This window comes from Semicossyphus pulcher, unplaced genomic scaffold, assembly GCF_022749685.1.
Source record: "Semicossyphus pulcher isolate SPU_LCO1_2020_fin unplaced genomic scaffold, fSemPul1.0.p SCAF_28, whole genome shotgun sequence".
NCBI lineage: Eukaryota > Metazoa > Chordata > Actinopteri > Labriformes > Labridae > Semicossyphus > Semicossyphus pulcher.
This window is the reverse complement of record NW_027211702.1, coordinates 3150577-3164942: the sequence shown is the minus strand read 5'-3', so window position 1 is coordinate 3164942 and position 14366 is coordinate 3150577. Positions and strand designations below refer to the sequence as shown.

At 40.8% G+C, this 14366-nt stretch overlaps 1 protein-coding gene across 1 annotated transcript in view; it reads right to left on the bottom strand.

Moving 5' to 3' along the window:
* LOC138605062 (voltage-dependent N-type calcium channel subunit alpha-1B-like) overlaps positions 1-14366 on the bottom strand; it is a 124855-nt gene that overhangs the window by 36077 nt on the left and 74412 nt on the right. The window contains exons 23-27 of the mRNA XM_069677140.1: positions 9951-10047; positions 4272-4432; positions 4036-4173; positions 887-1088; positions 206-370 (exon numbers count right to left, since the gene is read on the bottom strand). Of these exons, the coding sequence (XP_069533241.1) occupies positions 206-370; positions 887-1088; positions 4036-4173; positions 4272-4432; positions 9951-10047 (763 nt within the window). The remainder of the gene's footprint in view (positions 1-205; positions 371-886; positions 1089-4035; positions 4174-4271; positions 4433-9950; positions 10048-14366) is intronic.

The window sequence follows — 14366 nt, the reverse complement described above, 5'->3', positions numbered from 1 at the left end:
AATTGTTAATCACGTCTCAAGGCCAGTATTGTCGTTGTAATTGCATCTCTGCTAACTAAATTATTTAATGGTACAGATTCATAGGAGCAGCTTCTGAAGTGAAGTGAAAAAGTATCACTGAGCAAGAACACTACTTTTTTTTTCTGGCTGAGAGCTATGTGAGAGGAAATGCCACTTTGCCTCATTAGCAGGAGTAATCACTGACCTTCATCATCAGCACGACTGTGTTGAGGGCGATTAGAGTCATGATGGCGTACTCGAACGGAGGCGACACCACAAATTTCCACATCTTGTACTGGAAGGACTGCTTGTTCTCTGGCATGTATCTCGTCAGCGGCTTAGCGTTGATTGCAAAGTCAATACAAGCCCTCTGTGTGATGAAAAGACAAAACAAAACCAGAGAGTGCATGAATCCTCTCTGTTACAACAATTTCACAACTTTCATCATAGAAGAGAAAAGTGCTGGAAAAACTAATTTGAAAAAATGAAAGACAGCTGGCTCGCCACAAGAGACTCCTCTGAGCCGCTCTTAATATTAAAGATGAGACTACAAATGGGAGCTCTCTGATTTCAAGCCAATACTTTACAGAAGAAAAGCTGCATGATTTTAACAAAGTCCCTATGAAGCAGAGATGAATGGAGAGCAGAAAATACCCCCTCTTTCTTTTTAAGAACTTTGTTCTGTCATGTTAGATCTAATTTGTCTAGCTGTGATGTTTAGAAGTGGATCAGCATGTGCTATGCTTCCTAATGAATAAAACATTCGTGATGAAAGAGACAAACATGTTCAGAAAGTAGTGCCTCTGCAGAAATAATCAGTGTGTGTTCTTGTTGCATGGAGGGGAGGGGGGTTCTTTTCTAAGACATCACTTTCCACCACTCTCACCTCATTCTTCTCCAGGCTACACTCGGACATGGCCTTGTCTCCCTGCTCCTGGAAGGTGATGATGATCAAAGCCACAAAGATGTTGACAAAGAAGAAGGGGAACACCACAAAGTAGACCACATAAAAGATGGAGGTCTCCATGCGGAAGCCTGGGTTGGGGCCTTGGTCCTCGTAAGTGGCATCCACAGAGTGCTTCAGGACCCTGAAAGGAGAAGAGACGGACTGAAAACTGAGACTGAAAAAACTAGTAATAGGGAGCTAGATTTTGAAAGTATCCATCTGAAAAAATGCTCAAGCCACTCACCTAAACTAAGGAATATGAACTACTGCTGGAGGACAAGTTCATGAGAGAGTGTAGGGGAGAGGAGCATAGCATATTCAATGACCTTTAACTGCATTTCTTGTGCAACTGGAAGCTTATTATTCCAGATGTTCTTCTTCACTGTGAAACCGGTGCCGCCAACATTACCCAAAACCTGACCAGGGACACTTTTAAAAGAGATTGTGGTGTGTCACATTAGGAGCGGCAAATGTATGCCTTAAGCAGAGATGAGTAGTGGGCTACGCCACTCTATAATACAAATCCTCCAGGTGACTTCAAAAGTGAAGCAACTATCAGCCGTCTTCAGGAGACACAAAAAGGCTTCATGTCACTTTTCTCACACATGCAATAGTACGCCCCAGCAAAGAGAGATCTGCGTGAAACCAAGCAAACATGGATGCCTCCTTGCACAAGTTTAATGGTAGTGCAAATAATTATCTTAACCCTTACACAGCCAAATCTGTAATCACACAGTCCTCCTGAGTTGCCTTAAAACGATGATGTAACTACTGCAGGTTGGTAAACATCTTAACCATCTCTACCATCCATCATAAGACCAAGGCCTTGATCTGTTGATTACCAGAGGCCCCTTTGAAAACAGAGTGAGAATAGAGGGAATCTATAATCATAAATACTCAGTGAGTCTGTAAGGAGCCTGCATCAATCATGTCCTGTAACAGTAGCTCCACTCATCCCTTACAAACAGCGTTATACATGCTTTATTTTGCTGAGAATCTGGACAATTCTAGCTTTAATATTTTGTTTGTTGACTTATTAACCCTCTTCCCTTAATTGAAGTTTGTGTCTCTAATCATAGAAATGAAATAGAGTTTTAATGTGTCAATAGGGTTATTGAAAAAACACAGGAGAATTTCTTAGGTATCCCAAACTATAAAATGTCATTTAAATATTGTTTGTGATTCCTCTCTTGGTGTTACTGAGCTGTCACTGTTTGTTTAGGAGTGTGTGATTTTAGGTGACCATGACAGGCTTGGTAAATCTAACAATTTACTTTCATCTTCAGGTAAGAACGATGAATGAAATAAGCAAACAGCCATCAACAGTCCCTGACAGAGCTGATGATGATGATGAATCTGCCGTGCTGCCAGCTCAGGCACAGAGTGGCAGACTGAAGCCATCTATGCAATGAGCCTTGAATGCATCTTTAGAGACGGCATGGTAATTAAGCCTGGGAGAAATAAGATCCAAATGTGTTTCAAGAGCAATAATCATTATGTCCATGATTTAACAATAAGTCAATACTCACTGGCATACAACACAACTTCTACAATCTAATGTTATTCAAAACAACAGCACTGCCATGAAGTTCACAAACTGTAAAATATTTCAGTTTTTAGTGACGCTGTCAGAAATAAAAAAACATCTGCTTCATGTTAATTATATAGTTTGAAGTGGGTGGTGTTGTTGTACTGTTCACTGTTTAATGTACGGTGTGTAAAATACTCTGTCGCTCTATTTAATGTCAATGGGATGAACAAAATAGTTTGAACATCCAGTCCATTTCAACCTCACTTCAAGCAACAATCTTAGTAATATAGCTGTTGTTAAATTGTTGCAGCTCGATCAAAATTATATTTTTAAAGGCATAATTCCTGGCTGAGATGTTGTATTGGATCACCTAGACAATATGAACAAATCTAATGCAGTGGCCATTGGATGTCTTTTTTGGTTTTACGCCATATTCTTCATGAATTTCAAATCAGTGTGGATAGTAAGTGAGGTCAGTTGTATCAAAAATTCCTCAGTGTGTGCTATACCAACTATACCTGTGAGTACTCATGCTGGCAGTGCTATGAGTGTCGTTCCAGGATTCATTGCATTCCAGCAGCCTTAGCCTCTCTCTGCATTATTTCTTCACCTGTTTACTCGGCTTGAATAAATTCAGCAGAATACTCAGGTCAGCCAATAATGAATCCTCGTCCATAACATCCCCTGCCCTCATATTTATGGATGCTGTTTTTGTGGTTTAAAGCGTATTTTCATAGCTAGTTTGCAATACAAGGGAAAGCAGAGATTGCTAATCCAACTTGAAATAGCCTGTATGATGGTATGAGGGTGTTGTTAGCAGGAAGAACAGAATAGATTTTAGTGCCAAATTATGGTGGCTACTTTGTAAAGAAATGGCTCAAGATTGTCAGATAGCTTTGCTAAAGTAACCACTGCTGAGTGTAGCTTCTGTTAGCCACCTGGCATTAGCTCTGAAGCTAGCAGTAGGCCACTGTTAGATGACTCTGCCCGATGTCAGGTTCTGAACACAGTAAAGTGATGGTGTTAACTCCTTTACCTAGCACAGGGGCTTCGAGAGTTCTGAGAAGTTTTAGGATTGTACACAAACACACCCCTGTGCTCAGAGCCCGACACCAAGCAGAGTCAGCTGATAGTACTGCTGGCTGCACACGGCTAATTGAGATCCATAGCTCATGGAACACTTAGGTGTTGCTCTTAGCTGTCACACCCAGCGCCCCTACAGGTCCAGAGCACTTCCGTTGTGTTGACTGGATTTGCAGAGTTCTTCCTTTAGCATGTGTTTTCTGGGTTTGTGTGTTTTTCACTTTGCATTGTTTCAGTACTTGCAGCCAGTTTCTTTTAATGGAAACCGCTTTGGTTGTTGCAGCGCAATTGCCCTTGTCGGCCACCGTAAAAAAGGGCTACAGAGAACATCAGCGACAGCTCTAAGTGTTTCCCACACTATATACCTTACTCAGATCATGGATAGAGATAGGGTTGAAAATGTCCCTTAAAAGCTGCAATATATGTCTGAAAAGTGCTACACAAAGGAAGTGCTGTGGGGGTTGTTGTGACTTACAATGGCCAGCCCTCTCCAGTAGAGACAGTGAACAGTGTCAGGAACGCCCAGAGAACATTGTCGTAGTGGAACTCGTACTTCTTCCACTCTCTGGGCTTAGCTGCCACCTCATCCCCGTCATAGTCCAGAAACTGACCCCTGAGAGAGACATGCGGAGAGACAGACATTCAGTCATTGAAAATATAGTTTCCTTAAGAAGACATTTACTTAAAGGAAGAAGAGTAAGTTTGACATACCTGCAGTCTTTCTCCAGACCCTTGGACTCGTCGGTGCAGTAGAAGAATTTTCCCTTAAAGAGCTGCACCGCGATAACAGCGAAGATGAACATGAAGAGGATGTAGACGATGAGGATGTTCAGAACGTTCTTCAGTGAGTTTACAACACAGTCGAACACCGCCTGAAAGACACACACACACAAAAACACACAGCTTTAATTTTAATTAGTATTAATTAAAACTTATCAAGTATAAATCGAGTTGTGAATTACATTAAAAATACCACTGATGCTGCACAAACTTTTTTTAAGTATAGTTTAAGTTTAACCATAATTTTAAATATATGTTAAACGAAACTGCAGCATGTTTTGGGTTAATCTGTTTTTTTAACGTCTGACGCTGTACCAATCAACTGACATGTAAAATGAGACAAAGAAAAGAAGACAACACAAAAAAACATTTGTTCAAAAAATTGCAAAGAGCTATGTTTTCATAGCAATGTGGAGGTATAGATAGTTTTTTCTTTGAAGGAAATGCTGAAGTAGCATCAATTTGTTCAAGTGCAGCACAGCCTCTTGGTGTGAAGGTTTGAGTGGATGTTTGAATAAGTGTAAAATATGACACCAGAGACGGCGGCTGTCTCTTTCCAACAGTCAATATTTCTATGTATTTATGTATCTATTTCTCCATATAACCTTTAAACGCAGAGGTGGCAGATCACAATATCTGACAGCATATAATGGTTGTATGCTTTTGAACGCCACTGTAAACCAATTTGGGAAGCCAAATCAGAAAACAATCATATGGATCATTTTAGGAAGGACTCTTTAAAGGTACAAAAAGTAGGATTTTTCCTTGCATTTTGTCAACAACACATTCAAACTGGGCCCCTCCTCCTGGGCTCTTGGTCACCAGAAGCTCACTGTCACTCTCTCGTCTAGAATACGCCCCAACGAACTAACACTGAAAGCATCACGGTTACCTTTGCGCGGGCATGCTAACCGCCAGCTACCGTGGCACTAGCATGCTAACTGACAGTTACCTTTGCGCTTGCATGCTAACCGCTGGTTAGCTTGTCCTACCCGATTTGAGGCACCTAACTGTCTGGCTCAGGGAACCAAAACAGCGCCCCTCCTGAAAACGTCCCGTGCAAAGCAAAACAACAGAATTGATGCAGAGGGAAGGGTCTCACAAGGATCTGCACCCTATACAGTCGAATCATCGGTCTGTACACACACTCACCAACACACATGTATAGAGGCCCATAAGTGATGATTTATATTACATTATACTATTTGTAAAAGTCTATATTTTATTTTTCTAGGAAAATCCTACTTATACCTCTAATGCAATATGTCTACAGGTCTAGGTTAAAACTGAGCTACAGTCAAATGAAAATACCAAATCATTGTTTTAAAAGCAGTGGCCACATAACTGTATTTCAACTAGAGATAGGCAATAGAACAGTTTAAGAAAATACTTAAAAATCACTTTCACTGAAACCTGGGTAAATACACTATAAGGCTTATCAGTTGGAAGTGGCTCTGTTTTTCAGCCTCTGACCCAATGACTGTATATGGTCTGACCTCAAGCAAACACTGTCTGCCACGCTGTCTGAAGTCTGTAGCAACTAAAAGCATAAGCAGCAAAACTAAATTAGTGGGAGAAATGTGAAGCACTGCCAGCTGCACACAACAACAGCAGGCTGAAAAACCCTGCTCAGAGAAAGAACACTGAACCGACTGAGACTGTGGATCAGGTTTGGTGTAAAACAAAATCCAAGTTATATTTTTAAGCAATCGTCAAGCGCTAATTTAAACTTGTAATTTGAATCTGCTCAGCATTAGCCCGTCAAGTTGATGTCTAAAAGCTCACATTGGACCTTATCTCAGTCCTGTTTTAAACCAGACGTCTCATGACCTGCTAACAACCATATCAGTGCTTCCTGAGTACATAAACACACCTTTGCATAACCTCTGTCAGACTCTGTCCCTGGCTGTCACTCTCTCTCTCCAGCCATTTTCCCCTGTCAGCCTGTGCTGTTATCTCTCTGAGAGATGAAGTGCCTTGTCTATCTATCCTGACATGTTTGCAATCCACCCAATGAATATTCTGCTGCATGAGTGATCTCCATCGAGGCTTTTGTCTCCAGAGAGAGGACGGAGCATATTTCTCCTCTCCTCTGTCAGCCTGTCCGTCAAACCACTCTGTCCGAGCGTCGGTCTGCCAGCTCTGATCTGTCTCAATCATCTCACTTCTATTGCTCCAATCATTTTTTGTCAGTTCCATTACTTTTGGATAATCTGCTGCTTTCCTGTTCCAGAGGATCATTTCTGCATCAGGGGAAACAGGTGAGGGTCTTTATGGACCTTGATGAGGGTCACAATCAATTAATACAGATAACTTAAAGACCACCTCCAGTGTTAATCTTGTAAACAATCTTGTAAAATATAAGACATATCAGGGACAACATCAGCATCATCTCCATGGCTGGGCCTGTCTGCTTTCAAACTGCAGTGTACCAAGGACAGGCTGAACAACACGTTTTCAGATTGGCAGGTTTGAGACGTCACAAACCTAAGGAGCCAATCCCGTTGATGGACAGGGTGACGCTACGCAAATCATTATGTGCAACCTATGGCAACCACTTTGGCGATGCGCGAGCCAGCTGTAACCGCCATCACCATTTTTGCAAACTCAGTACTATCTTCTAACGTTAACGTTACTTCTAATTACTACATTTCAAGCTAAGTTTCAACAAGTTGCCACTTAACGACGGCAGAGACGTGTTTTTAAGATTCTTTATCGTTAAGCAAATGTGTAGAATTTCTCTATTCCCAACTATGCACGCCCAAGTGGTTGTATCATAAAGGACAGGATTGGATATGAGGATATCCTCATAGTTAAAGACTATACTGCACACATTAGCCTGTTGTGTTAGCTGTTGATAAATGATACGACTGCACTGTGATGAAAAACATTAATGCTGGTGTCCATACTGACCACAATATAAAAACTGTCGTTATAAAAACTGGCAGTTTTATGGGTGGGAAACATGCCATCCTACTCTTTTAAATCTTCCCTGAATCTTGAGAGGCCAATGCTGAAAAAGAGTACAACGGTTGAGACTTCATGTCATGAAATTTCAAATTCATTTTCAAATATCTAAGCCCCCTGCTCACCTCTTTAGCCTTTTGCTCACTTGGTCAGTGGATGGCGTTTGGCTCAGATATGGGGGTGAAGTCACATTCAGAGTTTTGTTTTGTTCATTTTTTAAGTTGACATTTGCATGTTTTTATTTTTACTTATTTAGAACATACGTGTTATTTTATAAAAAAAAAAATGAAAACACCTGTTAGAAATAGACTTTCACCTCTGCAGTCACAGTCACAATTACCAAATACTACAACTAAAGTGGGTCATGTTTGATTGAATGCCAATTTGCCGTTTAAAATGTGACAGCTAACTGAGCTCCAAAAAGGCCAGATGATTGCAAAGTTGCCGCTGCAGTTATTAGTGACATCCAAATAACAAGTTTAAACCAACCTCCTTTTTAAAATTACTTTGTTTATTTTTCTTTCAGTACACGGACACATAATGAACATATTTAATGTAAAAATGAAAATACCTGCTAGAAATAGACTTCACCTCTGCAGGCAGAGTCCCAATTACAAAATACTACAACTAAGATGGGTCACATTTGATTGAATGCCAATTTGGTGTTTAAAATGTGACAGCTCCAAAAAGGCCAGATGATTGCAAAATTGCATCTGCAGTTATTAGTCACATCCAAATAACAAGTTCCAACCAACCTCCTTTCTAAAGTTGATTTATAATCATTCCAGATCAGTCACATAAATCAGTGCACTGAAAAAGAGTAACAATGGCACATCGTCATCTTTGTAGCAGTGTTTGCAAAAGTTATAAGAAGGTTACGCCACCACCTGTGCTCTGAAAAGGTGCTCTCTCGGAGTGTTCTCTTGGAGAAGTTAGAAATAATTTCACTGATGACCCAGTTTCAAAAAAGTGAACTGAATGTTCAAAGTAACTTTAAAAAATCAGATTTGTAGCATTCTCAACCTTTCCACTATCTGGGTTTATTCTCACTTTGTTTCAAACACATACACACAGTAAGTTAAAACACAGCTTCTGTTTATAAGCACAGCTATCTGTTTGGTTATGGCAACCATGAGCAAACATAGCTTTAAGCTGGTTGCTTCAAAGACAAATAGCTGACTATGCTACGGACAAACAGTCAGCCATATCTGGCATATTCTGACAAACACTAAACAGACAGGAGCTGGTTTGAAAAGATTCTATGGATTATTTGACACAGTTTTTTTCCATTGAAATTCATTATATAGAGTGAACCAATGTTAGTCAAACATTTGTTCTCAACAACGGAGCAGCTAGCCACAAAATCACCAGAGCCAGCATTCAAACATACAGGGTTTGAGTGTTGGAAGTTCTTGCTGTTTCTCATTGATATTATCTCCCGCCTGCATGTGTATCCATGCTTTTAAGGTGTTTATGTTCTGAAATGTTCTGAAAATAAGTCCTGAAAATATAGTCCATATATGGACCAATAGTCTGCACAGTGGTTGCCTCACAGCAAGAAGGTAGTAGTAGTTCGAGTCCCGGTTCGGGCGAAGAGGCAGGGGGTTCTCTCTAGGAACTCCAACTTACTCCCACAGTCCAAAGACATACTGGTTAGGTTCATTGGTGGCTCTCAATTGCCCATGGGTGTGAGTGTGAACGTAAAGCTTGTCTGTCTCTATGTGTCCGCCCTGTGATTGACTGGCGAGCAGGGTGTACCCTGCCTCATGCCTAATTACAGCTGGGATAGACTCCAGCCCCCCGCAACCCTGAACAGGATAAGCGATATAGATGGATGGATATTAGTGCTGGGTTTAAAAAACTGATTTTTCCAATTTGAATCGATTCTTATTTTAATGACCCAATATTGACTAATAAATCACTAGATTGATCTTTAAAAATATGTGTAAAAACGCATCTGACCACTCACGTTTCAGAGCGCTCCTGAACGCAGCACGACTCAGCTGAAACACAGCAGTGAGGGAGACATGCCCGGACTCGTTAACTGCACCTACTAGTGAGATATCAGTGATCGCCGACAGACTCTTTTTATCGTGTGGTTATCTAAGTTAGTTTTGCACTGATGTTTATGTTACTCTCTGTTAGCATCGGCTTTGGCCGCGAGTGTATTTTTGGCATGTTGTACGGCATGCCTTTCCCCATAACTTTTAGTTTCTTGTGGTTTTGTTCTCAGATCTCACGCAAGTTGAAGCCCAGTTCGTTTAATCAAAACCATGAGCCAGATGTACAGACTAAAAATTTGAAACTGGGAAAAACGTTTATAAGCTGTCTAATTTATAAAATTGTTAATATTGTGTTGACTGCTGTGTGTTTGTCATGCTAAATAAAAAGTACATGATGTAACTTCTTTGGGGTCAATTCTTCACGACCCAGAATGCTCCTCATGTCAAATAGCTCAAGTCTTTCATGTCATGGTAAAGATTTACTTGCTACATAAAAATGATTGTTTTTAAGCAGATGCATTTATTCCTCTGTAACATATTGCAAATGCATTTGATCCTGTGTGTGACTGACATCAGCTCTGGCCCCAGCTGTTCTGCTCTGCTGTAAGGACTGCATGGGTGACAGATTGGATTACTGTACCTTCAGCTTGGGCAGCCGTTTAATGGTCTTAAGTGGCCGCAGGACTCGGAGGACCCTCAGGGACTTGATGGTGTTGATGTCCTTGCCTTTCGTCCCTCTGTGCAGATTGAGAGTTCAGTTAGTTACAGTCTGGGTGATGTAATGGAACCGCTTACCAAAGCTGATTGTAGGACACCAGGTATACTGCATACACAGAGAAATACCTGTTTGTATTCCGTTAGTAGGGTACATGCATGTGAGTTCATTATGTTATTCCACAGAAACATGAAGCAAGAGAGGCCCAATTAATCATTCTTTCTCTTCTTGTCTTTCCTCTTTTCTTCTGAAAATGTCTGGTTTTCAATGCTTTCTTTACCTCTTCCCTCTGTACTTCTTCACTTATCTTTTTCTTATCCTTCTTAGACTTAGACTTAGACTCAACTTTATTGATCCCTTTGGGATGACTCCCTCTGGGAAATTCAGTCTCCAGCAGCTTATACAGTACAATACAATAGGAAAGAATCAGCACACAGAGGGTAAAAAATAAAGATCAAAATATATATATCTATCGATATATATATATATATATAAAAAAGTACAAAATTAGATAACAAACAGTCTTTCTTTACTTCACAGAACTTTCTTCCTTTCCTTCTTCGGTCAATCTTTGACACAATTCCTCTGCAGAATTCCCTGCAATAAATGCTATTACTCTCTTTCCTCAAATTTGTCCTTCTGTATTAATTCCACCACTTTTATTTTATCCCTACTTTGTTTTCATGTCCTCAATTTCTTTCCTATTTTCTGGCCCTCTTCCCCCCCTCCAATGTTCTTTCCTCCCTTCTTTCCTTCTCTTTCTCTCTGTCCTCCATAAATCCTTCTTACTTCCTTAAGTATAATGTATTTTGAATGTGTTATGGCATCTTTACTTGATTAACAGACATGAGCAGTTAACCCATCACTGCATGCTCTTGTTACTGTCAGCTCAACATATAACTTACAGGCTCTAAATAAGCAGCCACACAGTGCTATACTCCGTTTCTGTAGAATAACATCCAAGCTTTTTATACAGTAAAGGCACAAAGAATCAGCCCCATGTTGAGGGAGCAGCTTCTTTGCAGGAACCACTGCTGTCAGTCATTGCAGACGCTGCAGGTTTTGTTAACTGGTCACAGAGTGGGAGGTGGGAGTGGGGGTTTAAGAACTAGCTGTTACGCTAATAACATACAGCTGAGCCATCATTCACCCAGAGACTGACATTGACCAAGGGCAGTGGGAGAGGGACTTTTAATTAATCAGTCACACGCACACACACTATGTGGCTGTCACTCTGGAAAAGAAAAAGTGTTTCTCATTTGTATTTTCTTAAAAGAAAAATCTGAGAGTGTGTACATCTTTCTGTGTATGTGTGTAAAGCAATAGTATCATGTGTGAAGGAAGTGGAGAAGGACACAAGAATATGAGGGGAAGAGTCTAAAAGCCCTGTAAGTGGCCCCTAGGGGCCCCGCTGTTTCTTACACCAGCATGAAGTAGATTACAAACCAGCCGATGTTTTCATCCCCAGGGAAAAACTCCTACTGTGAAAAGGATGCTATTTACTCAAGCTAACATTTATAAAAGAAAGATGCACCCAAAGGCCATTGAACCAAGATTATAAGACGACATGCAGCATTTATCCAATCTATTTGAGTTCACTTATCCTCTTTAAAGAAGTAAACATGTCTGCCCGCCACCGTACAAATGAGGTTCAGTAAGTTAAAAGGAAGTGACCCTCCTTCTCTCGGCTCGCTGATCCACTATTAGCAAATAGTCAGTTTGTAATGTGGTCCAGACAATTTGAAAATAGGGAAAATGGAGTTTCCAATTGCCACTGAATATGAGGTTAACAAATTGATCTTTTCAAGTCAGACTTTTGCACTTCCTTCCAAAATAACCCTGTGAATAAAAAGCCCAGCTGTGCCGGTTGTTCCATTTTGTATTCAATCAAAACTGCTCATTTCCTGGTTCAGTCTTGAACCAATCAAAAAACAAATGAGTCGGAGTAACTGAACATATTGTCCACTTCCTCATGATTGGCACCGAATTGGAAAGTCCTTTCCAGGATAATATGCTACATATCAGCTCCATTCCAGGAAATGGTGTGCAAACATCAGGACCTGTACAATAAAAGATTTTGATGCTATTCTATTTTCTATTAACAGCCTCGTCCTCCATTGCTTTAACTGTCCCCAAAGACGCAGAGATGCACTCTCACATCGGGTCACTTTGCCACTGCTGCAGAGACTCTGCCACTGGAGGGTGTGCAGAGACTTCAGGACCCATGAAAACAAACGGTTCAGGTTGTGGCTCTTTACCCATTACCTGGTTTATCTGATGGAATATCTCTTCTTTATGTGATGTAACAGTTGATAACATGTGGTGAGGACAGAAAGAAGCATGGTTCCACATATTTTAGGCTTGGGGGCCTTTATCCTTCTATACATCTACCAACATGGCATGCAGCTGTCATGCTCGGATGCCTTGGTTACCCTGGCATGCAATCTGTAACGCCAATGCCAGTCCTTGTATTCAAGGACCTCAACACATCAAGACGGCATGGACAGACTCCCAATAGCTTTCAGAAGCACCGTGGGCAGGGAAGATGTAATGTTTGTGTGTGTGGATACAAGGTCATGTGTTCACATTAATGTAGTTCAGATCCACAGACAGGCAAATGAGCTCATCCTAGTAATACATCATGTCTCTGGTCCTCTCAGCTGCCCCCCTCCTGAGAGCGGGGAGCATTTCCTGTTTAAGGACGCAAGATATGACGTCCAATCAGACGCACTTTGTTTCCGCAGCACAACAGGGGGCACACAGCTCCTTCAATATTGTGCTTTAATCTTCTTTCAAGAATTCAATGACATTACAATACTTTAAATTATTAATGTGCAAACAGATTTGGTACTTTGTGAGTTTATTTTGTTAAAAAGAACCATACAAAAATCTGGATAATATCGGATTTTAGAAAATATTATTAGCAGCAATAACACTAGTTTTTGTGGAGATTTATCTGTTTAGAAGGATTTGGTAAATGGTAAATGGACTGTACTTATATAGCACTTTTCTTGTAATCTATATTTACCTTTATTTACCAGGGACATGGGTTTTAGGGAAGGCAAGTGATTTGGTTTCCGTTCGTACTACACTTGTAGTCCAAGTAATATTGACCAATCACGTATCAGCAGGCTGCGACGTATGCAAGAAAAACAGTCCGTGTGGAGAGCGAAAGCAGGCGGAACATAATGTACCGTAATGACATCCCAGCCCCCATCAGCGGGTATCTGACAATGATTTAGCTTCTTATTAATCTCAAAAAACAGACATCTGCATGCTAACAGCTAACAATCCGCTCTAAATCTAAAATTCAACTTAAGATAAATTCCCTGACACTGTGTCACGAAAGCTGTTCAGCGCTTAGATTTCCTGACTTCCTCAAATGCATCAGAAATGATCGATACGACCTCCGTTCAACAAACGAGCATTTTAAAAGTAGTTTTCTTCTCCTCTTGAGGACAGATCTGACAATGCCTCATTTTTACTTTTTACAAATCTGCATCATGATGTTGAAATGTCGGCAAACTTAAGACCCGTTAATTACAAGTAAACACGGAAAAGGAAGTCTTGACTGCAAGTTGTTTATCACCAACCACTGGCTACATGCCCGGCATGTTAACCTTTGTCCCAAGAGGCTATATCGTCGCCAGACTATAGCCGATGGGATCCGAGATTGCTAGTCTTGTGACCACTCAAAGCAGCTTTTACACTAGCCTACATGTCACATTCACCCATTCACACACACATTCACAAACTGATGGCAGAGGCTGCTATGTAAAGTGCCCAACTGTCAAACAGTAATCATTCACACACCGATGGCTATGCCACTGAGAGCAATTTGGGGTTCAGTGTCTTGCCCAAGGACACTTCGGCGTGTATACTGAGGGAGCTGGGGATCGCACCGCCAACTTTTTGATTTAAGGACGAGCGACTGAGCCACAGCTACCCAACATGGTGCATGGTCCCTCTTAACATTCAGTTGCATGCAGCATTTTCTGAGCTATCAATATTGCAAGTGGACCTTCTTTCCTGCAAGGAGCGCTGATCAGCATTTTCTTCTAGCTTTAAAAAAAAGAAAAAGTTGAATTACTGAAAGAGAGAAAAAAATCTTTTGAACGGAAGTGGGCATAAAACCAGGATGAAAATTGCTTTAAATTGCCAATCACTTATTAAAAAACATATATGTTCCTTACATACACTGACTGCACATTGTCTGTAAGGAACGCCTGCTTTTCAGTGATATAACCACTGAAGGTGACTTCAGGTGAAAAGCTGTAATCCTTTATCGATTTCCCTTTGAGTTCACTGCATAAAGAAGGAGAGATGTAGGTGAAGGGCGAG